General features: G+C 35.4%; 1 protein-coding gene across 9 annotated transcripts in view; it reads right to left on the bottom strand.

Moving 5' to 3' along the window:
* COMMD10 (COMM domain containing 10) overlaps positions 1–26,583 on the bottom strand; it is a 172,761-nt gene that overhangs the window by 20,442 nt on the left and 125,736 nt on the right. Inside the window, exon 6 of one of the 9 annotated variants that reach the window (XM_019940868.3) lies at positions 21,722–21,839. The exons of the other annotated variants lie outside the window; for them this stretch is intronic. Coding sequence (XP_019796427.1) covers positions 21,786–21,839 — 54 coding nt within the window. The 3' untranslated portion in view covers positions 21,722–21,785. Of the gene's footprint in view, positions 1–21,721; positions 21,840–26,583 lie in introns of those variants that run through there. 9 annotated transcript variants of the gene reach the window in all.

The raw sequence follows: 26,583 nt of genomic DNA, 5'->3' as shown, positions 1-26,583 counted from the left end.
CCATTTTTCTGCACGGCGGTTGGACTACACAATCTCCCAAGGTCCTTTTCAATTCTATGACTCAAGGATGTTGAAAGGCACACCTCTATAAGCAAAGTAAATTGGGGAACTGAGGGAGTTAGAGGACCAAAAAATGCCAGTAAGAAAGAGCTTTAGGAATAACATAATTCAACCGTCTTACTTAACTGATGAGAAAACTAGTCTTAAAAAGATGAACTAACTCATATAAAGTATACAGCAGTGGAACTAGTCATTGTTCTTTCTACTGCATTATTATGGTAACTCAAGATAAAACAACACTTTCACCTGCATATCAAGCTAATTTATAGAAAAAAAATTCTTCCCATGAATTTGCACAATTGCTTCCCTTCTCTAACTCATTATACACAGAAATACATAAAAGCTTTGCTGAGGGTAAATAGTTTGATAAATATGGCTGATGAGATGCCAAGTAAGAGATGTAAAATGTCAGGTGAAGGTCTTAAATTTCTCAAAAATTTTCAGAAAAAAATATAAGCAACTCTCTTTGTCTCAGTTACATTATTTTTTTTTTAAAAAAAAGCTACTGTGAAAATTTCACAAAAGTTAACACAATACAATTGCCATGTTTAAAATTCTAATTCCAATTATATAAACAAAACTGTTAGCCCAATGAATATACTACATCATACAGAGAAACGGAGCAAGAAAATCACTACTTTCACCTGAATATGGAGCTGATTTCTGTTGCTCCCTCAAGTCCTATGATTCCAGAAGCTCTTCATTAAAACATTGTCTAGCCTAGCAGGCTCCAAAACCTCACAGGCATTGGCCCTGCTTTTTGAGGAGGGCAGTGGGCAAACTGAAAACCCTGAGCTTATGTCAAAGTTTGATAGACGTTATAAAAAGACGACTGCAACAAATACAAGCCACAAAAGGCATTTCCCCAGGGTCAAATCAACCAATTGTAACTTGTCTTTTTTCAACCTTTGAAAAGTATAGTTTGACAAAATGCTTATCTGTTTAAGAATACAGGCAGTACATAAACAGCAAAAGCAAATTTCTAGCTCATTAACATGGCACTCAAGACTTCCAAAACCTGGCCCATGACTCCACCTATGGCCCCATCTCCTAATACCCTCCTAATGTGCTGCATGCACCAGCAGTACCAGTAGCATTCTGCATACTTCAGGTCTTTGTTCACGCTGTTCCCTGTCTTCTCCCAGTAATGCTCCCAACTGCTCCTGTGTGTGCATGGACATACACACATGCGCATATACCAGCTATTTCATTTGGCTAGATCCTTTAATACTCAGCTCAGTTGACACTGCGGCACCCTATGCATACCTCTATCTTTGCCTTTCCCTATTATACTGTATGGAATTACTTACATTTGTTCCACTGATGGTAGGCTCTTTAAGGGAGGGGCTAGCCTTTATTTTCTTTATTGTAGTCTAATAGCCTAGTATGGTACTTGATCATAGTACTTAATAACAATATATGGTTATTGAGCTTAATTTTAAGAATTAAATTTAAATATGTTCCCTCTCACCCCACTGGGGGAAAAATATTAAAAAATATTATATATGGAAAGTATCAGAATAAATGGATTTTGCCTGATGACAATGTTTTCAAAGTATTCTATTCCATTTTCCCCAATGCTGACAGCAGACAGGTCTTATAACTCTTGCTTACTCAGTAAATATGTAGGCTAAATAGGACAAAAATTAAACTCTAAGTATTGATTCTCTAGTTAGCTTGAAAAATGGCTTCTCATACTTGAAGGTGCCTGTCTCAAACTGGTGAAAGCTGAAGACTCGAGGTTTTGTACATACTTAGCTAAAAATACAGCAGTTGTGGCTGTCAACGTAACAATAAACCACTTTTGGCCAGAAATCTTTATTCAATATAAAAATTGTGTAAAAGTGTGTATGAAATATTGCCACTAAATGTTTAATCTGGGATATATACTTCAGCTGTTAGAACATTTACTCCGTTATCTGTGTACGCTCTTTTCATTCTGGCTAAAATATTACTTTATTCTTGCGTAGACAAAACAATATGCTTGGCAGTCATATCATCACCATATTTTCTGTCCTTTTAAAAATTAACAGTGTGCTATGCATGAGCAGATCGCAAACTTGGAGCCAATCAAAATGCACCTTCTATAGTATTCATTAACTCTAATTTATTATGTGTATGCTGATATGTCATTACGATTTTCAGCTTTGGTATTGAAATATTTAGCTATGGTTGCTGAATATAATCAGCAAGATAAGAGGTTTTGAATATGATTACACGAAGCTCCTTAAATATAGTAAGAAATTATGTTAAGAAGAGCACTGACAGCAAAAAAATGGAGTTTTTTCCTGTATAAATATTATAAGTGATGCTATCTTTTTCTGAAAATTATACTTTATTCTAATTATAAATACTTATCTGATTACTGAAGCATTATCATTACAGATTTAGGAATAGCTGCATTACTTAACTTCTCAAAACATGTATTAGTATCCTAGCTGAAGGATTCCGGGTAAACTACAGATATCAAATTGAAATCATACTATGTTTTCAATACGTAGTTTTAAAGACTATGAGCTCCAGTGTCCAAGTTTGGGTTTCTCCTTTGTTCATAAAATCACATTACTGTACTCATAGTAAATTCATAGAAATTTGGATGGTGTGTGTGTACTTTCAAGAGCTACTATGTACTTTGCATCCTAAACTAAACAACCTAATGTAATTCGCAGTGTTGAGGAAAAAACAATTAAAAACATAAGTCGGTTTAATTTTTTTCCATATTGTGCTGTCAGGTCAGTCTGCAAGGAAAAGAGAATGAATATGTGCACCTAAATGAGTATTAATTTCACAATTTCGTTACAATTTACACTTCTTAACAGCTAACTGGAAGCTCTGTTTCTGAAAAATAAAAATGGTAAGTTCAATATTTGCTCCATGTTCTGGAGGGCACTGAATTTATCATGTAAGCGCCATCTGAAAATCCACTGTTAACCTGCAATATAATAATAGGAAACTCTCTATTTCACCCTCAACACATGTGGACCCCAAATCCTAAAGACAGGCAGCTTTAATACTAATTTGATTATGGGTTAATTTAAGGCAGTAACCATCTAGAAGAAATTGTTAACTTGTAATCATGTTGTTCCATTACAAATTTTTAACTTGTAATGGTGACAGATGAAGATTGAGCTCATTTTTTTCCATCCACGTTAGTTCCCTGCTAACCTCATTACCTGATTATAATTTGCAAATTCCTCTTGGAATCATCAAATGAACTAATAATGCATATTTTAACAAAGAAATGGTTCTAACAAGTTAATATTTTTCTATAATTCTGAATATATCTGGAGCTCAAATAAGATTTTCATTTTACATTTAAAACGTAGTGTCTGGGGCATGCTACTATGAATTCAGAACAGCACTGGGAGATAGTTCAGTCTGTACTATGGTACTTGAGTAAAGGGTGGAACGTAGGTTTAATTTTTAATTTAGGAAAAATAATGACATTGGAGAATTTAACTTACTTACACTTTTTTAACAGCCTTATGAGGATGATCATACACCATACAATTTACCCATTTAAAGTGTATAATCAATGGTTTTGAGTATATTCACAGAATTGTGCAACCATCACCACAATTAATTTTAGAGCATTTTCATCACCCCAAAAAGAAACTGTATGCCCTTTAGCTATCATCCACCAACCCTCCTAACTCCTTGTCCCAACCAGCAATCTACTCTCTGTGCCTATAGATTTGCCTATTCTGGAAACAATATAAAATTTAAATGGATCCCTAATGCACACTAATATTTAAGGAATAGGCTATAATAAAAAGTGGAGCTTTGCAAAAACAAAACCTGAGGAATGCCTTGAGCAAAGTTGGATAAAAACTATACAAGTGCTATCACACACCCTAAAGAAAGAGTTTTAAGAAGGAAGGTATGATTCAAGTGTCAAGGCTCCCCAAAACCAACTGAGAAAAGGACTGGTAAGTTTTTATTTTAGATGACAAAGAGAATGCTACTGACATTGGCAGAAGTATTTTTGGTGGGTTGGTAGGGAGAAGCCAATACCAGTAGATTAAAAAGGTGAGTAGAAAGTGAGGAATTCAAATGAATGTAGACCAGGGGTTGGTGAACTACAGTCCACAGGCTAAACCTGGCTTGCTGTCCGTGTTCATAAATAAAGGTTTACTGGAACACAGACACACTCATTTGTTTATGTATTGTCTGTGGTTGCTTTTGTGTTACAATAGTGGAGTTGCACAGCCTGGAAGCTTTTAAAAAATATTTACTATTTGGCCCTTTGCAGAAAAGAAGTTTGCCAGCCCCTATTGTACACAAACATCTCAAATTATTAGTTCTACTTAACAAAAGTGACCTAATAAGCATTCATATTCCACATTATGTTCACTACTACCAGTTTAAAAGAACCTGCTGTTTATATGTAAGTGGAAGTAAGTAAAATCATCTGTCTTGAATACAGCATAAATACTCATGTCAAGGTTGAAATTTCAGGCCCTCTTCACTATCATTTGATGCACTGCTGTTTTATAGGAAAGGCCTAGAGACAGCTGCAGAGGCTGTTAGATCTTTGGAATAAATAGAATACATCACTTAGGAGCTCACATTTATATACATTTTCAAACGGTAGTAAGACCTTATATCATGCAAACTTCTTTAAGAGAAAAAAAATGTGATTTTAAAATTGGTATTTTTAAAAATCAAGCTTTATCTTTTTTTTTTTTGCGGTACGCGGGCCTCTCACTGTTGTGGCCTCTCCCGTCGCGGAGCACAGGCTCCAGACGCGCAGGCTCAGCGGCCATGGCTCACGGGCCCAGCCGCTCCGCGGCATGTGGGATCTTCCCGGACCGGGGCACGAACCCGTGTCCCCTGCATCGGCAGGAGGACTCTCAACCACTGCACCACCAGGGAAGTCCTCCCCAAGCTTTATCTTTTTTCTAAAGTTTATTAATAAAAACTGCTTTTTTGAATGATTAGCTCCAAGTGTTTTATTTTAATGAATTATATATTCATACGAAGTCCATAAAAAAATTGTTTGCGTGTCAATTTTAAAACTCTAGTTCCTCTACGAAGAGAAATAAAAAGCCAAAGGTTTGAATCAGAAACATTAAAACTGGACTGTTCAGCTCTTGCTTGTTGTATGTGGTCTTTGCCTAGAATGATTCATAACATAATAAAGCGACACAATTTGGTTTAACGTTTTGTTTCTGTTGATGATTAGAGAGGCTACAAGCCTCTCTAGCCTAGTCATTAATATTAATGAGCTTTGTGACCTAGGCCAAGTTAATGAAACAAACCTTTAAATAACATATTAAAAAGTCAATAATAATTTTGAACTTGCTTTATAGAATTTCTAGCATTTTACAGTGCTAGAAAATAAACAAGGATTTCAAATACATTTCCTAACCTGGATGGGAAAAAAATGACAGTATGGTAAAAGTATCCATCAAACATCACTTTTTGATTATAGGTCACATAGGGCTGCTTTAAAATCAGACAAAGGTAACAGGGAATTAAGACATAGATTATTCCACAGATGACTGGAATACAACCTAATTTAAGAACAGGTTAAATCTGTGTAACCCCAAAGTGATTACAAGTAATTTTTACTTTCAAGTCACATCTGAGTTATTAACAAATGAAAAATTGATAAGGTTGGTGGGATTTACCCAAAATAGTTGTGAAAAAACTACTCAGTTGTGTCACGGAGTTGGAAAAAGTTAATGATTTTGTAAAAATACAGGGTATTCGTGTGGAGCAATATTATTTTAAGTGGGGTGAAATAATGGTTTAAAGGTTTCTCTTTTAGCCATTTATGAAGATACTGGCTTAAAATAAAAGTCTGTGGAAACCTGTAGAAGCAGCCAATGACTATGTCGCATGTCAGACCTCTTTCAAATAGACAAAGGCTACTTCTAGATGGGCCAGACTAATTGGAAAACAGTATTATTGGTAACAGAGCTAACTGATGCCCTTCTTAAAAAATGATCTTCCATGTGGGTGGCTTGGGAGTAAGAACCATATTACTGGTCATGCTCTCAGTTTGGTCTTGGTTTGAAATGTTAGCCTAGTTCATGAAGAGCACTTGTATTTATGCAGCAGGAACTAGCTCTGAGGTAGGCTCTCAAGCACACGAAATGCATTATGCAGCATTAGTAATACACCTACGCTTTCATTTGGGAATGCTTACCAAAACTATTAGACAAAGCAGCATCCCTTGCCCTTTCCTTCCTATTCCCCCTGGCCTAAGCACAAAGTCCTCAAAAATTAGAATGCTGAATTCGCTTAAATTTCTTTTCTTCAGTCTCATTATTCTCTAGATTCTTCTAAATACAGATGCCAAATTCAGTTTTTTAAAGTGCCACTTTCATCAAGTTGCTTTTCTACTAAAAATAGTATCTCCCCCATTACCAACAATTGAAGTTCTACCTCTTTTGGCTAGAAGTCAAAGCTTTCCATAAACCTCTCCCAGTCTACCTTTTCCTTTTTAATTATGAAATATTTAAAATATTAAAAATTTACAGAGACTAACAGAGCTGACAGGCATGTAACCCAATACCCAGATATAATTCAGGTTAACATTTTGTCCTTAAAAAGAGTAAATAGGGGCTTCCCTGGTGGCGCAGTGGTTGAGAGTCCGCCTGCCGATGCAGGGGACACGGGTTTGTGCCCCGGTCCGGGAAGATCCCACATGCCGCAGAGTGGCTGGGCCCGTGAGCCATGGTTGCTGAGCCTGCGTGTCCAGAGCCTGTGCTCCACAACGGGAGAGGCCACAACAGTGAGAGGCCCGTGTACCGCAAAAAAAAAAAAAAAAAAAAAAGAGTAAATAAAGAATACAGTTAAGTCTGCCACCACTCATCTTGTTTCCTTCCCTTTAGTAGAAGGACAAAGATTTACTAGAAATAAAAATACAAAGACGGAAATGAGAAACAACAAACAAAAGACTTAAAAATGTACAAATATAGTTCTTAACTACATCAAGATTAATGATTTTTTAAATGCCCTCCAATTATTAACCTTAGATTAGAAAGTTGAAAAGAAAGAGAAAAAATGGCAACTAATATCTCTTTTACTTTCATTGCAAATTTGTAATAGAGGCAAAATTAGACCTAGTGTTTGAAGATGGGATTTGAATATGCAGAAATGGGATAAAGAGTATTCACTACTTCTCCCATGTCTATCCCTTATTCCTCTAATAAAAAATAAAAACTAAGACTGGCAAGGCACAGATCAGAAGACGTGAGAGCCCATTATCTTCTTTAATAACCTATATGTATGTAAGCTAAGATGGCTTACAATCTAAGGAACCAAAATAATGGTTAGAAATCATTCTCAGTACATAGCACATGCATGGAAAGTTGGGAGGGAGGTGATCATTAGGAAGAGGCTAAAATAACCAAAAAGAATCAGTATATTTAGAGTTGTTTTTAGAAAAGGATAAGGGACAAATCTAAAAATATATCACTTTATTATACAAAAATCATAAAAAGTAACATGAAAATGCTTGAAAAAAGATACTGGACAAAAATATGGTACAGAATAACTCAATTTTTTCTAACTTAAACTAAGATTTTTAAATTTTATTTACTGCCTGAAATCCAAAGGTCAACATAACCTATGAAGTAAAATATGAAAATCATTAAGGAGAAATCACAGCCTGCATAATGACCTCAGTATAACTTGGTTGACAAACTGGGTTAGGAAGTCACAGGTTTGGTGAGTGGCCCAAAATTTCTCCAAGTGTATCAGCTTTCCCCTGGCAGCCATGATAGGAAATCTTTCCTCTAGAAATACTATGTTCAGAGAATACTGTTTCAGTGCTATGAAGTAAGGTATTCACATGTAACCATTCACACGACTAAAGATGAAATTGCGTTTTGAGTGCAACTCTCTTTAATGTTGTACTTTACATATTGTCAGGTTATGGAAAGAGATTTAAATGAAAGCATAATAGGAGGAGTTCTTTAGAAGGTATCAACAGATTTATTTCTGTTGCATCAACTCAGACCTATTACTTCAGCTTAAGAGGATATCTTCTAAGATTAGATGTAAAACATTAAAATCTATAAAATATTTTATAACATCTTTATAAGAAAGAGATGTTAAACCTTGTCCAGATTCCATCTTGGATAATCCTTTCCATTGAAACAGTCTCCTATAGTTAAAAAAGAAAATATAACAATTCCATTTTAAAATAATCTATAATTTGAATCTGTAATAATACCAGAAAACTGAATTCTAAAGTTTAAATGAAAACCTATGCATATTTAAGGGTCTGTGTAAGCACGAAGATCTTTCTTTTCCGTGTATTCAAATTAACTTCAACCATCCTAGTTTTCATTTAGTTACAGAGTAAAATATATTTCAAATATCTGACGCAATTACTAAATATGCTCTCTGCCCAAGTTTTAAAAAGTCTCATGGCCGTTCTTCTCTTCCCCCTTCAGTCCATCCAACTCTGATCATGAACTTCTTTTTCTAGAGTTTAGATCCTCCAAAGATTCTTCATTACTGGCAGAAGTTTAAATTCCCCAGGTTGCCACTTTAATCCTTCTACAGTGCAAGTTGAATTATCTTCTCCCTGCTACCTCTACAAGGATGCTATACAAATTTGCTTATTACTACCCTTGAACACTTCTGTATTTTCTCAAAACAATGCCTTTATTCCCACTTCCCCTTTCAATGGGAATGTACTCTTCTAACTTACACATGGCAAAACCCCGCTGAGGCACCTCTTCCATGAGGCCTTCCCCCATCTCCCCAAAGAAATGCATGTCTCCTTCTGAGCTCCAATATCTTCCACACTTCAGCTAGTAGTGCAGCATCTAACATATTCTACCTTGTACTGCATTTTCCTTGTGAATATACCATCACTTTTCTAGTAGGACGCAAGCTCCTTTATGGTAGGATCTTGAGTGTCAAACTGCTTGTGTTTTAAACCCATCTTCACAAGTCACTGTCTTGAACAAATTATGAAATGTTCTATGCCTCAGTTTCCTCATTTGTAACATGGGGATAATAATAGCACCTACCTGACAGGGACAGAAGGATTAAATAGGTATTATGTGTAGAAGCATTTAGGCCAGCTGCCTGACCTGGTATTCAGTAAGTAATCAATGATTGCAAGTGTTTACAATCCTTGTCATCATCATCATAGTCACCATTGCTTACGCTCCACATGCACCTAGCCCAGGGTCTTGAACATAACAAATATTTAATAAATGCTTACTAAATTGAATAGAATCTTTTTTGGCTTTTCAAATCAAGTGGAAAATAAAGCCACATGGAAAATACTGAGCAGGGAAAACCAAAACCAAAATCTCTCTTAAATGTAACATTTTAAATGAGCAAGTAGTAGATTAATAATTAAATACAAAGAGTTATATAAATGTTGTCTAAATAAATTACTTTCCAGAAAAGATGTAACATCCTTTAGATCTAAGCTAAATGTGGGTTACGATTCTGAAAGCTAAGTATTTTCATACCTATGGGTTGTCAGAGAGGGCCTTTCCATATACATTTACATACATTAATACAGTAGTTGACCCTTCAATGACTAGGGTTTGAACAAAGCGGGTCCACTTATACATGGATTTTTTCAATAAATACAGTCAGCCCTCTCGGTCAGAAGGTTTCGTATCTGCAGGTTCCCCATCCGCGGGTTCAGCCAACCACAGATGTGGAATCTACTGAGGGCAGACTGTTGGATTTGAGCATCCGCAGATTTTGGTAGCCGCAAGGAATCCTGGAACCAATCCCCTGCTGATAGCAAGAGACAACTGTACTATAATGAAGGTCCATTTGAATAGTACTATTAGAACTGCATGAAAACTCCTGACTTTCCAAGGCAGTGAAAAAAAGCCAGTAAGTAGAGAATTATGTTTTAGGCAGAGAGCATGCAGAGGGTTGGTTTCCTTTCCCACATGACACTGCTTCACACTAAAACTGCATCTTCCAGCTATTTTTGGATGTAATGTCTTTTGTGCTCAGACCACCAAATAATGCAAAAGTATGTTACTGTTTTGTGAAGTAGATAAAACGTCTTTAATAGAATGAGTCTATTAGGTCCATTTTCACTGGTGACCTAATCCAGAGATTAAAACATAATATTAGTATTAGAAATATTTTCACTATTCTTTTTCATGAATATGTGACACAAAATGAATGCCAGCTACTCTGAACACAGTATCTTAGATTTTCAGGACATGAACTCATGTATGGTAAGCACTATGTGTCATTTACATAGTACAGACTTGCTTTAAAGAACTAAATATTCTTTTCAATGGCAAGGCAAATAATTCAACCAAGTCTTAGACTAAAAGGACTGACCATGTTTTGCATTTAGATGACACATCTTTCAAGGAACTGAAGACACTGTGCAAAATCTAACAGAAATCTTTTCTCTCTCCACCAAGCTCCTAACTAGGAAAAAAAAAAAAAAAACATGCTAAGAAAGGCCAGTGAGAAATTAGCAATATGATGCAAGGCCCAGATCCAAAAGTCAGAAAGGAGATCACAATGCTGTCTCTGTTACGTCAACAGGTGGGCCTCAAAACTGCAGGCTTCTGTTTTCAAATTAAACCTTGATTTGTCTTTTACATGGCACTGTAGCTAATGCCCTCTTATCTCCTGATAAGAGAGGAAACTGAGAGTTGTAAAAAATCAAATCTCTGCATGCTAAGTGCTATGGTGGAGGTAACAGTGATGTGAGGTGCTGTGGAATGAATTATAAAATGACAGAGCTAGATTTTAGTGAAGGAATATTCTGACTAGCTGAACTTTAAGCGGTAATTTTTTAAATACTAAAGGGAACTAGAATATTAAACAATATTATGGTTTCAAATATACACTGAAAATTTGACCTGAATTATTGTTGAATAAATCTGCAAAATAAAACCCTTCTTTTCCCCCAGCACCATGTCCTGCATTTTAATCACTAGGATTCATCTAAGGAAAATGTACACCTGAGAAAGCAGGGCCAGATGGATCCTGAACGGCAGGAGGTGGTTTGGACCTGAAACAGTTTCATTTGATGTAGGGGCCGCACTGTGAGTTAAAGGCTCTCAAGCTGGCATTTTAAACAACAGGGTACAGGTTCACACTACGGATAACGTCCAGCTCTAACTCTTAATCGTCTCAGGAACTATGGTTTGCTGCAAGTCAAATACATCTGTGTTTAACACGTTTTTAAGAAAAGTCCTCAAAGAGCAAAATAGCAACTATTCACTTTCTAAAACGTGTGCGTATAAATAAAAACTTGCTTATATTACTAAACTTCTATAAAAGCAGAGAAATTTTTAGTCATGACAACCAAATAGGAAAACTTATTTCAAGTTTTTTCCTTTGCTAGATGAACTATTCCTATTACAGTCACTAAAGAAATAATTTCCAAAGCACTGTTTATTAATTTTATACTCATTTTTAAAAAGGAAACAATGGCTCCTGATAATACATGGGACATATTAAATGCAAGGTTGTAAAATATTTGACATAGAAATACTGCCAAATATTGTACAAACGGGCCTAACTTGTACCTCAAATTATTTTGGAAATGAGTACTGAAGTTATAAAAAATTATTTTCATTCTGCTGGTACAAAATGTAAAGAACAAAATTCATAGGTATTTTATCTTTAGCTTAGTTATTAGAGTAAAAAGACATGGGAATGCATAGACTAGGACCTGACAACCAATACTTAGACAATAATCCGTTTTATAATGAGTAGAGTTACACATTTTCAAATAATTAACATGGAAAAAACTGGCCTTAAATTCAGTCTTAAACTCTAAGAAAAGCATATCTTAATTGTTAATGATGAAATCCAAGCATAATAATGTCTTGTTATAGTATTGGCAATTAGGAAACTGAAGAATTATGGATAAGATAAAAACACCTATGTAGGTTACTTCTACATCCTTTTAGGTCTAACTTTGAACCTTATAATGATTTGCTCTCCTTAAATTTAATTTCAAAGGACAACAAAAAGAAATTTGTCCATAACATGTATTAAACTCCTAGTGGGTTGAAAAGTACTGACTGATACTTGGACAGTTTTGAGGAATACAGAAATGTTTAACATAACATTTAGGTAAGAGTGGGCCAAATGAAAACATAAAAACCTAGACTCAAACTGAAAAAGATGAGAGAAAACACTGATTAGAAAAGCGATGTAGCGTCTAGAAGTTGAAAGTACCAGTTCTTGAGTCAGACTGCCTGTGTTTCAATCCTCGTTCCATCACTTAATAGTTGTGTGGCTTCACACAAAGTAATTCATCTCTCAGTTCCTCACTTTCCTTTTCTGTGAATGGGAATAATAATAGTGACTAATCTCAGGATTGTAGTAAAGATCATATGACATGAAAAGTGCTTGGCATAGTGAATGACACAAATTAAGTGCTCAATAAATGTTACCTAAAATTATTATAAAACTAAGGAAAAAAATATTTCTGAAGTCAAAACACTAAGAATGGCTAGCCAGTAATACCAAAGGTTGATGAGAGATCAAGAAGATGCAGAACAGGAAAATTGAGCCTGTTGGTAAACCATAAACAGGGACAATTTTAGTTGATAAGTGAAGATAAAAGTCAGGCACTAAAAATTTAGTGCTGGTTGATAGGAATGAAGAAGCCAGAGATATGGACATATACAAAAGGCTGCAAAATAAAAATGAGAAAAGGATACACAGAAAGAAGAGAAGAAGAGGCAAGAGTCAGGTGTTTTGGTCAATAATAACCAGAAAGATGTCAAATAAATGCAATGAAATGAAAACTTCTAGTCATGATAACGTATTTTTAGAAATACCCAGCTACAGGTTATACTGATCAATTTGACAAAAGAGTTTTACTAAAATATAAGAATACACTGTAGGGCTTCCCTGGTGGCGCAGTGGTTGAGAGTCCGCCTGCCGATGCAGGGGACACGGGTTCGTGCCCCGGTCTAGGAAGATCCCACATGCCACGGAGTGGCTGGGCCCGTGAGCCATGGCCGCTGAGCCTGCGCGTCCGGAGCCTGTGCTCCGCAACGGGAGAGGCCACAACAGTGAGAGGCCCGCATAATGCAAAAAAAAAAAAAAAAAAAAAAAGAATACACTGTAACATCACTCTAACCTTACTAAAAAAATAAATATAAAATGAAAGCATCACCATCTCCCCACCCCAACAAGAAAATCCTCCCAATGCCTGTAGAAGAGCTACTTAGTATTACCCTAGCAAGATCAGTAAAACCTTAAAAGGAAACAGCAATTGTCACATCAAGATTTTCAGAATCAGTAACTCCATAGGTACACCTCTGATTTCTGATTGCATCCAGGTTTTCTATTCAATAAACAGTTTTGAACATTATAATCAACTTCTTTTTAATCAAAACTAGTCATATTGGCAAATTAGGTAGTACTGAGAAATATAATTCATTATGGTAGCTTTCTTTTTCAGTAGGTTTTTAATCAGTTTTGGATGCAGGTGCACTTTTAAAAGAAAAGCAACAAATTTCTATGGGCTACTGATGTCTCTAAAGTAGGAATTGGTTTTTCTAGAAAAAAGTAAAAGACAAAAACGAAATCAAATTTTGTAAGTCTCCATGAAGCAGTCCATGTACAAAAGCAATCTTACTGACTTGTTAATAATTTCTAACTTTCACAAAGAGAACGTGTTGTTCCGCGTCTTCCTATTTTTGAAGAGTTTAATGAAAAAACATATAGTACTTACACCATAAGTAAACCAGAACTATGTAAATGACAATATTTCCTTATTCTCTTCTAAATACTTATTAGCAAACTTTGTTTCAAAATACAATTATGAAAAATATGACATTCAAGCCTGGGGTCTAATTTAAAATTGCATTCATTTTCCAAAAATGTAATTAATTAAAATGAGGTTATAAAAAAATCAACCTGTCCATTTTAGCAGGCAGGTAATTTGCACAGATTGGTTATTGCTTTGCATGACTATTAATATAATATCTGATTTTTGCTTTTTACTGAATCTTGCCTGGAACAAGACAGTGAAGTTATTTTATAATCCCCATTAAAGTACCTAAGGTTTACTTCTTTTAATATTGCTAAGTTAAAATTTACCAACCAAAATGCTGACTTGCCATGCTACTTTTGAAAATAACATGTCTACTTTAATAAAATGGATCAATACTGAGTACTGAATATATCAAAATAATCCATTTGTTACCATGAAATAAAAATACCACTTAAGCAAGTTCTTCTTAAATAGGATGACTAACAATAAATACTGCTCAAGAAATTGCTCCAAAGTCAGTAGCTTCAATGTGTTTTCTTGGGGGAAAAAAATGAACTCATGAAGAAGGTTAATGATAAATAAATAGCTTTTATAAACTCATTACGTACTATAAACATTCAGCACATTTTCGTTCTTTTAAAATGTTGATAAACCTCCATTAAATAGTTTCATCATCTTTTCAGTTCCTCTTAATTTTGAAATCTATACTTTTTTTTGTTTGTTTTGTTTTTTTGCAGTACGTGGGCCTCTCACTGTTGTGGCCTCTCCCGTTGCGGAGCACAGGCTCCGGACGCGCAGGTTCAGCGGCCATGGCTTATGGGCGCAGCCGCTCCGCGGCATGTGGGATCCTCCCGGACCGGGGCACGAACCCGTGTGCCCTACATCGGCAGGCAGACTCTCAACCACTGCACCACCAGGGATGCCCCTGAAATCTATACTTTTAAGAGAAAATGAATCATGATGGCAAATAAGGACACATTTACCTCTTCCCCTTCCCTTCAAATTCCACAAAAAATACATTTTTTAAAAAGAAGAAACATTGGGCTTCCCTGGTGGCGCAGTGGTTGAGAGTCTGCCTGCCGATGCAGAGGACACGGGTTTGTGCCCCGGTCCGGGAAGATCCCACATGCTGCGGAGCAGCTGGGCCCATGAGCCATGGTCGCTGAGCCTGCGCGTCCGGAGCCTGTGCTCCGCAACAGAGAGGCCACAACAGTGCAAGGCCCGCGTACCGCAAAAAAAAAAAAGAAAGAAGAAGAAACATTAACATGCAGGAAAATAAGAAAGAATAACACTGCAGGCCAGAAAATCTGAGGAAGTTTTATAAACTAAAAATCAGAGATTTGATTAAAAAAATAATAATAAAATGAGAAAACTGAATCTAAAACAAGCAAAGAAGCAGCTACTGTAGAGGCCCAGAGAAACATAAAGCTCATGGTCAACAAAAGCAGGTGTTTATTTTCTCAAATGTGATTTATATCTATGGAGAGTCCTGGAGTGGACAGGGGGATGAGAGGAACAGAGCAAGATGGCAGGCAATTTATGGGAAAGGACTCCCAAACCCAGAGGACAAAATCCTGCAACAAGGAACACCCTGCCCAGCGGTATTCCCTCCTTTTGCCATGCAGTCATTGGATGAAGGTTTCTATAATAAGAATCTTATTACCCCAAGAGGGATGGAGTCTCACCTGGGCTGAGGAATAAATACTTTCCAGCCATGAAAACTCCTCCATCTATGTTTTCAACCATACATACTAATAACCAAGAATCACCAATCATTTGAAGAAAAATTAGCAACAAAGCCATTGAATTTAAACTGAAGAAATACCATTCAGGCAGAGTAGAAGAAAAAGAAAACTTTAAATATAATTGACATTCTCAGTGAAATGAAAACATAGTACATCAACAACAACAACAAAAGAACAGGCTATTTTGAAAAAGAGTTCTACAAAATTAAAAATATGCCTGATAAAAAAATGATAAAACAAAGCCTAAAAAAATGGACTGATAATTTAAAGGGACCAGCTAAAGAAAAAATTATTGAGCTAGACAAGAAGGACAAGAGACTCTCCATAACCCAATGCAAAATTAGGAAAACATAAAGAAAGAGAAATGGAAGGCAGATTTACAAGTTCCAGTAGCTACCTAATAGAATGACAAAACTGAAAGAACTGGATGAAAAAGTAATCAGAGAAATAAAAGAAGAAAATTTCCTTCTTGGCTGAAGATAGATTCAGGGGCAGAGGCACCAGAAGAACACTAATAATTAAAAACAGACACTTAATCACATCTTAGTGTAATATCAGGACTCTACAGATACACATTTCAAAATCTTTGGCTGCAGGGGGACAGACGGAGGGAGGGAGAAAATGGTTATTTACAAAGGAATGAAAATCATATTATATATCAGAATTCTTTTTAGCAAAATCAGATAACAGAAGCCAATAAAGCACACAGTGGTTAAGACTCCACACTCCCAGTGAAGGGGACCTGGGTTTGATCCCTGGTCAGGGAACTAGATCCAGCATGCCACAACTAAAAAGACCCCACAGGCCGCAACTGAAGATGCTGCAACTGAAGATCCCGCACATGGCAACGAAGATTCTGCATGCCACAACTAAGACCTGGCACAGCCAAATAAATAAATAAATATTTAAAAAATAAATAAAGCACAGTCTTCAAAATTCCAGGTGAAACTATTTATATGTAGAACTCTGTCAAGCCCAATTAGCAAACAAGTGAGAGATTAAATAGACATAGTCAGGAAGAGACTCAGACTAGTTCAACACCTTCAGGTATAATCTAAAAGAATTACTAAAAGATCAATTCTAGTAAAACAAACAAGAAACAATGAGGAAGATGTAAAATACAAGAAATCGTGATGTCCAAAAGCAGTAAAACTAAATTTACTAAATTACTAAATTAAATTTAGTAAAACTAAATTTATATCATCACTGATGCATAATATTAAAAAGAAATAACAATCTAAAATAAAGTACAAAAGTATTTTAGAATGACTGTCAGGGAGGAAGAAATACATACATACTAAAAAAACTCTAGACATTTTTAGAAAAGAATAAAAACATTCATTAAGAGAAAATATTCCTCAAAATATTCCTTTCATTCATTTACACAAAGAGATGCCTGACAATGGAAAAAGGATCTAATTTCTGCACCTTTAGATTTAATATGAATTTGCTTTTCTCCACATATACCCACACTTGTACATCGATAAACCCTTACTGGTGTGTAAACATCACCACTGCACTGTTCCTAGAGGTTCTGAATGCTCTTTAAAACTAATTAGACAAAAATGGTTATATATAGTTTTGAATGTCCATATGGAATGGAACCAAATAATGAAATCAGGTATATGACTTTGTAACTCAGAAAGTTTCAGTACTAATTCTTGGAAAATTACTTCCTCCAAAGTTCAGATGACCACAGAAGCTTTATATTGGAGTTACATTACATAAAAACAGTCCATACATGAGAATATTCAAACTATCTCTTACAATGTTCCAACTAGAACTGACCTGAACCACAACAGTTTTCATTTTGTTCAGTAAATAAGTTTGATGTCTATTTTTCTTCCCGAGAAGTTTATCTAATTTTGAAAAGAACTGGTATTTACAAAAAAGAACATGTAAGTCTTAAACTGGCACCGTGATTTCAGGCAGAGGGCCTGTTGCTAAGAATGCTCATGAAAGTTAATTTTGAAGGTCTAAATGAGCCTTCAATTTACAATGAACTCATTAAGGGCAGACCAAGTGTCGAAAGCTGTTTTGTCTTCATTGTTTTGCTAAAATGCCGTCTTGTGCACATTCGTTTCATAAATTTCAGATGAAAATAAATAAATGTTTCTACAGCACAAGGCATCTGGAAACGGGTTAATACAGAAGTTTAAAATATTAAATAGAACAAAAAAGAACTCGATCTTTCTACTCAGTAGACAATAATAAGCTGTATATTTAAAATATCTATAAAGGGTCTTTACAAGATCTAAAAAAGCTTGTTTGTATCTTGTCTCTAATGTCAAAGTGAGACAGAGGCGGGAAAATGCCCATCCTTTGACTTCTTGAAACACAAAACCAGGGACCATTAATTAAGACTTTTCAGATCTCAACTGTCATAAGGATGCATGGGAATGGTAATTTCTATAGAACCCAAAGTACAAAATATGAAAGTCTTTTATAGATTAAAACCAATATCCAAAATATACTTCAGCATAATCATGTCCATGCTACTGACCTTCAGGAACAGGTATAATATATTCTTCATATACTCAATAACTCCAAAATGAATTGAAGTTTCCGCTAGTCTCCAAGGTCAGTCTCATTCAGTGATACAAGATCATTTTGGACTTTACAACAGTATGGTTAACTTTCATTACATTTTAGATTTGTTCTTCTGATCATATATCCATCCAGAAGCTAGGCCCAGCATTTAAATCAAGTAAAATATTATGGATCTGCCACCCTTGGGATATTTTTCAAATGCTTTTGGAAATTTTTATAGAAGGTAATTTCAGTCATGCATATTTGGACTAATTTATTTAGCTGAGAATGAATACAAAAATAGTTCCATACGCACATCCATGAAAATGTAAGGAAATGAGAAAAATTAAGGTTGGGTCTACCTGCAATGTTTCTGAACACTACAACTCAATTCACATTACTAAATGTTTTAGAGACAAGAAATATGTTCTTCTCTTCCACTTAATGAGATAACATTTCTCACTGCTTTAATAAAGCATTCTGTATCTCTTACAGGCAAAAAAGATAAAACCCAAAAGGCTAAATAAATCTGAATTTGCAGTTAGCATATGTGTACATTATTAAATATCAGGGTGAGCTTATGCTATGATTAAATTCAAACTAAGATTATGAATAATAAAGACTAATTGTTCCTAAATCATATCCCACTAATACATTAGCAAATGAAAACACCTTGGGAGGAAAAAGCAGTTTCTGGTAGAGTCCTAAGATTGGGCTACCAAAATGAATTACCCTTGAAAACAGAATTTGCTTCCGTTTATGAAAAATCTGTCAAATAGGGGACAAATACTCAGTGAACAATCAAAATGATAATAAGGACATAACAGAAATTTAAGCATTTGTAATAACATGAGGGCTTCAGAAACAATAGACAAGCATAATAATGAAAATAGGTTTCATCTGTCTACTTGGTGGCATTCGCTAGAGCTCTGTGTACACTGGCATGTTTGGACATGGGCAAGCTTCACTTTAGACAAGCGCTGTAGTGAGCATGCAGGAAGCCAGCTGTCAGGCTGCAACCCTTCAAAGGCCAGAATAATGTAGACTTATTTGTAGAGTGCCAAGATGCACAACGGAAACCTTACTCCCTCCCATATGGTTCACTGCCTTTCTTCTGAGATGAGGCTCTGGTTTCTGGCCTGGGGATGGAGAAGTGGGATAGGGGAGCCAACTGTTCTGCTTTCAGGGACAGACCTTTAATTAATCCTCCTGTTTCAGCTCTACATCTTCCTCTCTTACTTCATACTTGGCAGATTCTCAGTCCAGAGGCTCTTTCGGGTTCAGATAGGCGATCAGTTTCCTCTCACCTCCTCACAGCTTGTTTCATCAGTCTTCTCACTCCCATCTTTCCTTCTCCCAGTAATTTCTTGAAAACTTACAAGTACTAGTAAGTCTCTCTGATTTTCTTTGCTGCATCAATCTATTATGTGCTTTTACGCTTCTATTTTAGGGATGTCTCAGGAGGGACAAGAAATCAACATGTATGCGCAGGCCTCCATCTTACACCAGGTGGGACAACTTTCTAAATTTTTTAACCAGTCTACCATCTAGTGCATATAATTGTACACAAAAGTCTTACCTGCTAACTTGTAGAACAGCTAACTTTCCTGAGATCTACACAAAATTTAAAACTCCTCAGCATTTCAATTTAATATAAACTGCTTATGGATGGGAAATCAGTTATTTTTATACCTGAAGGATAAAAAGTTACTATTATGATATCCAATGCTTAATTAAGAAAACCTAATCCATCTAGTGAATCTCAAAAAGATTCAGTTTCTGTTTCAAGTTCAAAGGATTCCTTACAAACTAAAAGATAAAATGTATTTTTTCCAATTATCTCAGCAACTGAATAATTAACAATTAGCTGCAAGATAATGAAAACTAGATGTCTGAAAGTAAGAATTTGCTTTTCTTCCCCCCAAAGAAGGCATGAGTAAAAAGGATCAACTACAATAGTTGGAAGTTTGGGGGAATATAAATTATTATTCTTCATAAAATCAAATTTGAAAAAACAGCAACAATACAATCCTTAAAAACTGTGGAAACAGATATTAACTTTGTGACAAACATACCACTGAGTAACAAATATGACTGTTAAGTGACTTATGTGAAGCACAATTAATTGAATCATTATGTTGATTTATTACTTTACTGCCATTGTCTACTGCTGGTTCATAAAATCAGATGTGGAACTGGTCTCAAGCCAAGAATCCCCAAAGAAACAAATATAATAAGAAGCACAAGTCATCTAAAGGCGGCTTAAAATCTGCACTGTATTATACACGTTAAGATTTTAATTAACTACAGAAAGAGAAAACTGTTTTTTAAAATTACAAAATAGTATAGTTTACTTGATGTAAACCCAAAGAACGTCTCAGCCATGCTGGCATTATCTTTTAATCTTTTAGAATTCAAACTTTATGTAGTGGAGGAGGAGGGCCATAGTAGAAGTAGGGAGAGGGGATATACTGACCTCAACTATCTTTTCTCATTTCAAAATCCTCTAGTCAATTTCACAGTCTCAATTTTTTATTTACTAATATTTTAATACTTTATTACCATTACAAATAAAAGTTGCTTTTCATTTATATCACAGTAACTTCAGAATCCTACATTAGATAAATGTGTTTAGAATTAAAACCCTACATTAAGACAAATGAATGCTAGAATCTCAGACTCAGCAGTTTGCCATGGCCAGGTCATCTGATTTACCCACATGTCTGACAGATGAAAGATACCAATGCTAGTGCACAATAATCACTGGAATAATGTTTGGGAACCTACCTGTTGTCATGAAACAAAAAGTAAAGAATTTTTCAATAAAAAGTAAATATTTTCTTGTAATCATTCATATATTTGAAACAGCCCTAACCACAGGAGTCCTGAATATACTAAGGTAAACAGAATATGTGGTAAAAGTTTTGACGTTAAAGGAAGAAGATAACTGGTAACCATGCTTTGAAGTGAACTAATTAGTTTAAATATTCCTTCATTAAAAACAATAAAAATTGCTAAAGACAGCATTACTGAAATTTACCACAGCATAAAATTGTAATAATGGATATTGTACTATTGTTAGTTTTTATTTTAGTGTTGTTTTAAAAGATCAGTGGGAAAGTTAAAAAAAGTAAGATGATCTGCACAGCCATGCCACAGTAGTTCTCAACTTTGGCTCTAATAGAACCAACAGGGACCTCTATTAAAATTTTTCTATCCTCAGAGCCACTCCCAAAGATTCTGTGAATCTTGAGGCCACGGCAGCTCTATTAAAACAAACAAAGCAAAATTTCATCAACAAAACAAAACTGCAAAAGGCTATTTTGATGTGTAACTAGGATCTGGCACACCTGGCACAGTTTACTTTCTTCCCTTACCTTTCCCAAGTCTTTGTTGTAAAAATTTCCATTCTTTCTCATCCAGTTTACCTAACTTTCGCGTTATACTTTTTCTAACTATTCCTCACAGGGTCGCCTTGTAGTTCATCTGTATCATTGAAACTTTCAGTGTTGCCCCAAAGCTACACTGAAGTCTATATATGCACTCTAAATTTTTATTTAAGGAGAATTCAAGCTCACAGGGGTATAACTGTTTAATGAATATTCTGACGGGAGCACATGGTAGTACAGAGAATAGGGAAAAATACTGAGGTTTTTAATCCTTTATTCAAGAAAAGCAACACATGACAAAAAGCATGAGATTCTGGTGAAAAGCTGTGCAGGTGAATTCAAAGACAGATCAGTTTATACCTGGCAGATTTCAGTACCCCAAAATGTGTTGGTTTGGAACTCAACAATCTGAAGGAAAAAGAAAATGATAATCTTTTGAACAAAAGCAATCTCTCAGGGATAATGAAGGCTTCATCAGCTATTACAGGGGATCTCTTGTAGTGGCCTTTCATGGTACCCCTCTTTAAATAGATTACATGGCCTAGAAGTGGTTAGATGCATTGCGGTTCAGTTTAAAATTTATGTTTCCAATCTCTGTCGTTTACATTTTTGGACATTTTTAAAAATACAATGCTTTTCAAACAGACTTTATTTTACTTTAGTAATTTGTAATTGCTTACCTATTTTGCAATTAGTAAGCTCACTGACTATCTTAATAACAACTACTGATCTTACGACGCTAACATACAACATTTACCAACCTTCAGTCTGTGTATACATATTAACAAAGTGCATTATACTCTAGAAGTTGCCCTTAGTCCAATAAATTTTAACTACATCAGACTTTTGCCTTTGTTGTCCGCTCTATATCCAAACCTAAAACTTTTTTTTTTTTTTTTTTTTTTGCTGTACGCGGGCCTCTCACAGTTGTGGCCTCTCCCGTTGCGGAGCACAGGCTCCAGACGCGCAGGCTCAGCGGCCATGGCTCACGGGACCAGCCGCTCCGCGGCATGCGGGATATTCCCGGACCGGGGCACGAACCCGTGTCCCCTGCATCGGCAGGCGGACTCTCAACCACTGCGCCACCAGGGAAGCCCCAAACCTAAAACTTTTTACTTTAGCTCAAATGCATTAAAATTGCACCTCACCAGAATTCAATTTTTCTGGTAACTATGTAACCACCTTTTTTTTAAAAAAGATTTATTTATTATTTATTTTGGCTGTGTCGGGTCTTAGTTGCAGCACACGGGATCTTTGCTGAGGCATCTTTCGTTGCGGCACGCGAGCTTCTCTCTAGTTGTGGTGTGCAGGTTTTATCTCTCTAGTTGTGGTGTGCAGGCTCCAAGGCACGTGGGCTTTGTAGTTGGCGGCATGCAGGCTCTCTAGTTGAGGCGTGTGAGCTCAGTAGTTGTGGCGCGCAGGCTTAGTTACCCCGTGGCATGTGGGATCTTAGTTCCCTGACCAGGGATTGAACCCGTGTCCCTTGCGCTGTAAGGTGGATTCTCTACTACTGGACTACCAGGGAAGTCCCTGTAACCACCTTTAAAAACTATGGCTACATAGTGGAGGTTATTGGGAAACCGGATGCTTAAATAATTCCAGGAAACCTATCTCATTCTTGATTGTTTTGAAACCTAATTAATAGTAAGATATTCTTTAAATTGTTTTTCTTTGGACCTTACCCTCACATATAGGTTAAGGGGAAAGTTCGTAAGATTTTATTTTTGACACAGAGGAATACTCCAACATTAAAAGGATAATAATTTTAGAGTCAGAAATAACCCTTTATTTTCTATTTTTTTGGTAAAGATTCCAAATTAAGTTGTCCAAGCTATGAATAGATTAGAAGGTCAGATAAACAGGTAAATCTGAGTTTGTTTTGAACTGAGAGAAGATTTCTTTTAAAATATGTCAACTCTCGCAGAAAACAGATAATATGTGATCCTATTCCAAAACACCATTTAAATGGTCTAATTTGGGGACTGCTGATCCTGCATATAAGAAGCTTTCTGAGAGGGAGAGAAAGAGTTGGAGGATGTTTACTGGGCTTAGTGACTAAAGCCATCTTAAACCACAAACTTATTTACTGAAAACCAGAACAATTATTTTTTTAAAAAGTCTGTGTTTAGCTATTAAAAAAGAAAGGAAAACTGTGCAATTTGTTTTCTTTAACTTTTCATGATTAGTTCAAGCCTTTTCTCTATCTGAGCAAATCTTATGAGAATAAGAAAATCTTCAGACAAATATATAATGTAAGGAGATGTTTGTTAAATTTGAGAATTTAAAGTAGGGAAATAAAATGATTAAATATGCATTTTGGAAAAAATCAAGTATTTGCTGACAGTCACATGCCTAACTAATTTGAGACTACGATATTTCCTAAATTACAGTATGTGAAAATTGGGGGAATAACTTCTGCCTTATAGAAAACATATTTTCTCAAATTGATATCAAGTGAAAATTTCCAAATAAAAGCTTTCTGACTGGAATATCAATGAGTTAAGTTTCCTACTTGACAGTTTAAGTAATTTACTTGACAATATTATTTGATTCTAAAAAGGTTGACATAAAATGTAGTGTGTATAAATCAGAAAATGCACAATACTGGGTGTATCATAATACTGGGGTGTGGAAAAAGGACACTTATCTACTTACATACTTATCTAATTATTTTCTTTTTTTTGTTTGTTTTATGTAAAAATGAGTATACTGTACACATATGATACATATAAATAAATTATATGTATACAGAAGGGTGCATACACCTAAATTTTTATTGATAGGCTATATAATACAGGAAGGCTGGAGTAAAACAATAAAATTTTCCAACAATAACACTGGAAAATATTTCATGACATAAGAATGTAATTACTTCTTAAATATGGCACAGAAAGTAGAAACCATGAAGGAAAAGATTGAGAAATAAATCAGAGAAATAAGATCATATTAAAATTAAAAATTTCTTTTCCTCAAAAAATGCCTTAAGACAGAAAGTAAGCCACAGAGTAAGAGACAATAATTTCAACATATACAATCAACAAAGGGCTGGTATCTAGAATATCTACAAATAAATATGAAAAACGGACAACTCGATAGATAAATGGACAAGAGACTTGAAAAAGCTCTCTATATAAGTGGGTATCTAAATAGTCAATACACATGTCAAAAAGTGCTCAACTCACTAATAATCAGGGAAATGCAAACTAAAAGCTCAATGTGATGCCTCTCTACAAACTCACCAGAACGGCTGAAATTAAAAACAAGGACAATACCGAGTTTTGGAGAAGATGCATAGCAACCACAAGTCTCATACACAGCTGATGGTAAGCAAATTGGTATAGTGACTTTGGGAAACTTGATTATCTACTAAAATTGAACTTGTGATCTAACAATTCCTAAGTATATGCTCAACAGAGATGCACGTGCATCAATCATAGTACAAATTCAAATTTCTATCCATATGAAAAATGGTTAAACACACTACAGTATGGTCATACAATGGAATACTATGCAGCCAGGAACAAAAGTACTGCTACACAAAACATGGAGGAATTGCACCCATGTGATGTTGAGCAAAAAAAAACCCAGAGAGAAAACTGTATATTCTGACTAATTCAATTTATACAAAGTTTATTAAAAAGGCAAAACTAACTCATGATATTAGAATAGGTGGGAGGGTGGTTAACTTTGGGAAGCAGGAAAGGGGCAGTGGTTAGGAATCAGTAAGAGGGTTTCCGGGGATGCAGATAACACTTTCCTTCTCCCATGGTTGGTGGTTACACAGGAGTGTTCATTTTGTGATAACTCATTTAACTGTGTGTATGTTATACTTCTTTAAAACATATGGAGACCAAAGACTAACTTTAGTGGCTTTAGTCTGAAGACAAATTTATTATTTTCTTAAACATGGGCAAATTTTTCTCCTAACCAGAGAATCCTACTGACTAAGAAGAAGGGCAAAAATTATTTTAGTGTAATAGCTAAAATGTCCTCATTCTTTTAAAATCATCATTAGCAAATATATTATTTATTTTAATTTCTATGTAACTGTCACTGAAAACTTAAAAGGCTTCAAAGAAACCAACTGGGAAATAACAGTTGAACATGAACACTGGAGTAATTACTGCCGTACAATCCAGAAACTAACAGATGAAGATACAAATGAAATGTTTTTAACATAAAAGAAAAGTCAAGTTGTATTTAAAGAACTGTTTGAGATATGTAGAAAAACAACTACTTCTGAACGAAGGATACTACTTCACACTCCCTCCAAGGCAGAGAGGTTATCTTAAGCAGTGATACACAACTGTGTCACGCTAAAGAGCCACTTCATACTGAGCTGAATTGTATATGGGAGCTGGAGAGCCACAGACTTCACTGCCACATTGTGAAGGGCAGAAACCCTGTTTCTGACACTACATAGCATGTCAGGATTGTACACTATATTTCAGAAGTACAGGTTATATTTGCATATTTGTTTTGTTACCAGCAGCAAGTAAGCTTAAGCTGCCCTTTGTGATTTATCCATTGTCATACTGGTTTGAACCAAACTGGGTTAAACCAAAAAAGCAGCTCTGATCAGAAACGGAGGGCTTTGAGATGTTACAAGTGGGGGCCCAGAAGTAGGTATATATAATACTGTACACATACAAGTTAAATATCTCTGTCCTAAAGAAAGTATTTTTTATGTTAAAGTATCAAAACCATGATTAAAAAAAGATAAACAAATGAGTTAGAAAAAAATTCAACCCATGGTGTTGGGGCTTGTACTTTCCACCTCAAAAGAACCTTAGCATAAATATTCAAAAATAACAATGCTCAGTAAGCTGAAAGAAACGACTAAAGCAAATCTGATGATGTTGAACATTTCCGTAGACATCAAATTACAGAATACTATGTGTGCCATATACTGTTAAAATTGCTTTACATATATTAATTCATTTAATCCTCAAGCAACCTATGAGATACAGGATGAGACACAGAGAAGTTAAGTACTTGTGCAAGGTAACAAAAACGGCATTTGAACCCAGGCTATCGGATTGTTTAATTCCATGCGCATAATGAAAGAGACCGGTCAACTCTAGCTAAAATGTATACCCATATAAAATACTGAACACAGTCGCATTTATAATATTCATTCATTCAACAAATA

This window comes from Tursiops truncatus, chromosome 3, assembly GCF_011762595.2.
Source record: "Tursiops truncatus isolate mTurTru1 chromosome 3, mTurTru1.mat.Y, whole genome shotgun sequence".
Taxonomy (NCBI): Eukaryota; Metazoa; Chordata; class Mammalia; order Artiodactyla; family Delphinidae; genus Tursiops; species Tursiops truncatus.
This window is presented reverse-complemented; position numbering and strand designations above follow the sequence as displayed.